Consider the following 4,631-nt stretch of genomic DNA (forward strand, 5'->3'; position numbering starts at 1 on the left):
ATGGAAAAATGAGCATGTACACAGGTGGCACATAGTGTTAGCCATCGAATAAAGTTGAAAACGAAAAATCGATGAAATTTCATGCACATCGTGGAGAGTATCCTTAACACGGCATGTTTTCGCAGCAAAATGCATAGATACACCTACTGTGAGTTCATCCATGTTGTAAAAATTCACTACAACTTATTTGTATTGCTACTTTCACAACATTTCTTCATAAAATCTAAACGAAGGTACACCTTTTACGGAAGTAGCACCACAGGATGTTTACACATTGTTTACACGTCTGGTACACAGCTGAGCGAACGTTGTGCTGCACTAACAGTTCTTTTCTATGACAACGCATGTTATACTTTATTGTTCGATGTTACGATATTGTAAAATTTGTTTAAATCATATCTTATCTACATTACTTATGCAATCAGGAAACAAATAGTGTTTTCAATCATTCCAGGAACTATTTGCGCTAGCGTAGGCCTACTGTTGGCGTGCTCAGCCTTTTAACTCCAAAACAACTTATGTGTATCTAATACGCCGAAACCGCGTCAGAAGAAGTTTTCAAAATCTCAATTTCGGAGCACATTTCTGGCTCAATAAGAACATTTCGTTGTGTTTTCCTGCTGCAAGTATGCTCACAGTAGACCTATGTAGGATTTTTGTTGCGAGGTCTATCCATTTAAACGTGATCTCACTGAATCCGAATTCTTCCTCGGTAGCAGGCATGCACACTTCCCCCCTGCTAGGGTGCAATACGTACTACTTTATCTCTACCAAAACAAGAGACCGCTTACGATTCTTCGTCATATTATTATTATCATCATCATCATCATCATCATCATCATCAACATAATACTCATTATTTTCACTTATCCAGAATGATTATTGCCACAAAGAATTCCATTCAGCAATTCGACTTCAAGCCGCAGACGACAGCGAACACGGATAAAGACCCACTGGAATCACCGGACAAGCTCGAAAAGAGGGCGCCACTGGGTGGTGCAATGACGCATAGAGGTCGCTGCTGGGGAGGCAGCACCGACCAATCTCGCAGATATTTCGAGCCGGAGCGAACGGCGGCCATGTTCCATGAGACCGTGCAGGGAAACGCTTGTCGCTTGTTTGCGAAGCGCGATTCGAGCCCTCAGCGCGGAACCACGCCGAGAAACAGCGGCGCCCCCTGCACCGCGAAACCGCGGTCCATCCCGCAAGCCGCGCCGGGTAAAGACACGGTCCTTCAGCAAGAGATTCCGCCGCCGCCGCCCGATTACGGACGGTCACAGAGGGAGCCACCGGGGCAGCCGAAACACGCCGGCAACCTCGATTCGAAAGTTTCTCCGGCGGCGACGAAGAGTCATCAGCGACGTCAGCCGCGCGTCAAGTCGGCGCCCGCCAAAGCCGCCGCACGAAAGCGCCCCCTGGCGGCGGCCGATCGACGTCCGAAGACGGCACCGCACCCGAAACAGGTCGGCGCGTCGGCGGAGACGCGCAGGCGTGAGGGACGGAAGGTTCGCATCGGTGGTGGCGCCACCGTCACGGAGGCGGCGGGCGATGATTGGGCGTGGCCGCGGGTTGTGCCGGTGCGGCTGAAGACCTGCACAGAGGAGATGTCTATGATGAAGCAGATGCGATCATGCTGAGGATGGGAAAGTAGAGGAGCCATTACCGCTCTGCTGCGGAGGTGGGGGGGGGGAGTACAGAAACTATTACAATAAATACATAGAAAAAATTACCACTACTACTTCTGATAATCATAAGCTTGTTGCGTGATAATCCACCTGCCCAAATATAGAAACTTATTCGATGTATATAATTGAACTACAAAGGGTTTGCAACATCTAAATGAGACGATAAAGTCATCAATCATCAAATACTCTCACATAATCGTCACTAAACTTGTTATAAAACCATGTTGCCTTTCGCCGACGTGTAATATTTAAATGTTATAACGCTGTTATTATATATGTGCTGTTTGTGTATTCAAATGTTAAATAGCCATCATTTCTTCTGCACTTCTCTGATATTTTCATCGCCAGTGATAGTCTCTATATACTGAACTATAACCTATAGTTCCAATACGTAATATAACACCCAAGTACCACGTCTTCTCTTCGCAACCATTTTATTCATACACAAATACATTTCATCAAGACTTTCTAATGAAATAAAATGGCCAGCAGTACTCTTGGCATGCTTAAAATGCGAGTCGCGGGAATACGAAATATATTACAGGGTGCGAAATTAACGAGTCCGGAGTCAGATACTCCTTGATTTGACATATATAGGAGTCCGTGTGACACCCTAAAAAATTCTGCCATACTAACTAGTTCCGTTCCGGAGCACGGCCTCGCGGAATTACCGTATTTTTCAAGTAAAAGTTTACGTAAGTCGTTTACATGCAAATTGCAACTTTCAATTGATAAACAAACTTACTTGCCGTGAAAGAACAGTTTATTTTCTCTATACTTGTAGTATGCACTAGTATTTTAAATGTAAAAAACTATTGTTTTAGCTTAATTGATTAATTAGCCACAATCAAATAAAGAAACGAGCGTTACAGATGTTACGCGTGTGACATGATTTTTCACATTTGCCATTTGTACATATTAGTAAAACCCTGTGAAGTTACTTCCTTTAGTTTTTTTTTACTAACTATGTTGATGTCACAGGGACTTGAGGCGGGAAAAAAAGTGTTATATATATAAATAGAAGTACGCTTCTATTTATATATATAACACTTTTTTGTCGCCTCAAGTCCCTGTGGTTGATGTAGGTCTGCCCCCATTATATGACAATTATAGTCATAAGACATATATAGCCCCCATATATAGACATGAATAGCAAGTTTGAAATTAACACTCCTGTATTGCCTGATTACCTTAATTAAAGTTGTTACATTTTAGTGTTACGGACGTTACATGTATGAAAATATAATGAAAAACAACTGTAAAAAGCTACATCTACGCTGTTTATGTACGCATAAGCTCAAACAACTATCGACTAACGATACACGATCGACACTCACGATATAAATTAAGTCATTAATTCCTGATACAACCTTTAATTGTTCGTTTGTAAAATATGCCTATAATTTATAATGCAATAGCTTGGTTCGCAAAACATAAATTAGATACGAAAAATAATGCTGAGATCGAGGGTCTATGTCCCCCGGGGTACTGCGGAACGTACCCCTGGTTACGGTCCGGTATACCGGAACGTACCCTGGTACTATCTAATATGCCAGACCGTACCTCGCCTACTCCACTAACGAAGTCTAGGGAGTCGCCTACGCCTACTCCCTAACCCGAACCCGAACCTAACCCGTAATCCTAACCCTAACCCTAACCCTAACCATAATCAAATAGTGACGCAGCAGACCAGAGTACGTTCCGCGTATACCGGACCGTACCCAGGGTACGTTCCGGCAGTAGGCCTACCCTGGGGGACATAGACCCTATGAGCGAAAAGAATGAGTACATCGTACCATCTCTCTCAAACAACAAACAATAGAAAAACCGCTCGGCGGTTGCCAAGCAACAACGCGTCACGCGGCGTCATCAATGACAACAGTCGCGATGGTTTTGCATAGCGACCGCGAGTCGCGCAGCATAGCAACGCGAGCATAGAAACGCTGCGTGCGGTTTCACCACAGTAAACGATCACGAGTCAAGAGTTCTGCGGAACAGACCACGAATTACGGTTCTACACTATTACAGCTGTGTCCATGCTGTCAGCTATGCCTGCCGACATGTGCTCACCGAAATATTCTGATGTTCCCGATGACGTCATTATTACGCAGACGGCGGACTTTCACAGGTAATTAAGCCCATATCAATAATAGTGGGTGCGTGCGGTTAAAATACGTGTTGCGGAAGAGCTTTGAACGGCATTTACTTAGCATTAATATATCACATAGACGGAAAGATACACAGGTATAAAATACTCAGGTAAGATACGTCGACGACTTTCGACCACTGCAGGTATTCAGAGCAAGCTAAGCTGACTGCGCTGATGGCCCTGTTGCGCCGGATAGACGACCTCGTTCTACTGAGGCTGCTGGTGATCACACTTGCTCCCCTGCTGCTGTCAAAGGTCAGTACTACATACCTGCAACACTCTCCTCTTCATATTACCTGAGTTAAATGTCATTAATTGTAGGGGCATGCCCCATCAGAGTTATATATGTATATACGCGTCTCACTGTTTTTGAGTTTAGCAGCTCAACTCGCACGTCTAAATTCAGTATGGATGTATATACAGAGGGGCCCACGGAACGTTATATAGTTATGTTGTGGAGATTTTCCTGTTAAATACTGTTACTGAATGTTTCTTATACACATATGCTAATTGGTTTTCATAGCAAATACTCGAGAAAGGTTTACTATTTTGGATTCGTTGCGTCGGAATTCAGTATTGTTATAAAACCCGAATAAATTAATTTGGTTTTTAATAAGCTATGTTACTGTATTTGCAGGACACCATTTACAGTGTTTCAGTAGCGTCTACAGACAAGCACAAGGCTACCACATCTAGTGCCAACAACCCTCCCAAAATAGTATGCAATCCATATCGTATGAATATATATATATATATTAAGAAGAGAGAGAGAAAGAAAGAGAGAGAGAGAGAGAGAA

General features: G+C 43.5%; 2 protein-coding genes across 2 annotated transcripts in view; both read right to left on the reverse strand.

The window, feature by feature from the left end:
• Nucleotides 1–3,201: 3,201 nt before the first annotated feature.
• Nucleotides 3,202–4,631, reverse strand: part of LOC106814030 (peroxisome biogenesis factor 10-like) — a 12,941-nt gene continuing 11,511 nt past the window's right edge. The window contains exon 8 of the mRNA XM_014818287.1: nt 3,202–3,219. The gene's annotated coding sequence lies outside the window, so the exon portion shown is untranslated. The remainder of the gene's footprint in view (nt 3,220–4,631) is intronic.
• Nucleotides 3,664–4,631, reverse strand: part of LOC106814025 — a 4,699-nt gene continuing 3,731 nt past the window's right edge. Inside the window, exon 5 of the mRNA XM_014818281.1 lies at nt 3,664–3,672. Within this exon, the coding sequence (XP_014673767.1) occupies nt 3,664–3,672 (9 nt within the window). The remainder of the gene's footprint in view (nt 3,673–4,631) is intronic.

The sequence above is a fragment of the Priapulus caudatus genome, unplaced genomic scaffold, assembly GCF_000485595.1.
Source record: "Priapulus caudatus unplaced genomic scaffold, Priapulus_caudatus-5.0.1 Scaffold857, whole genome shotgun sequence".
Lineage (NCBI taxonomy): Eukaryota > Metazoa > Priapulida > Priapulimorpha > Priapulimorphida > Priapulidae > Priapulus > Priapulus caudatus.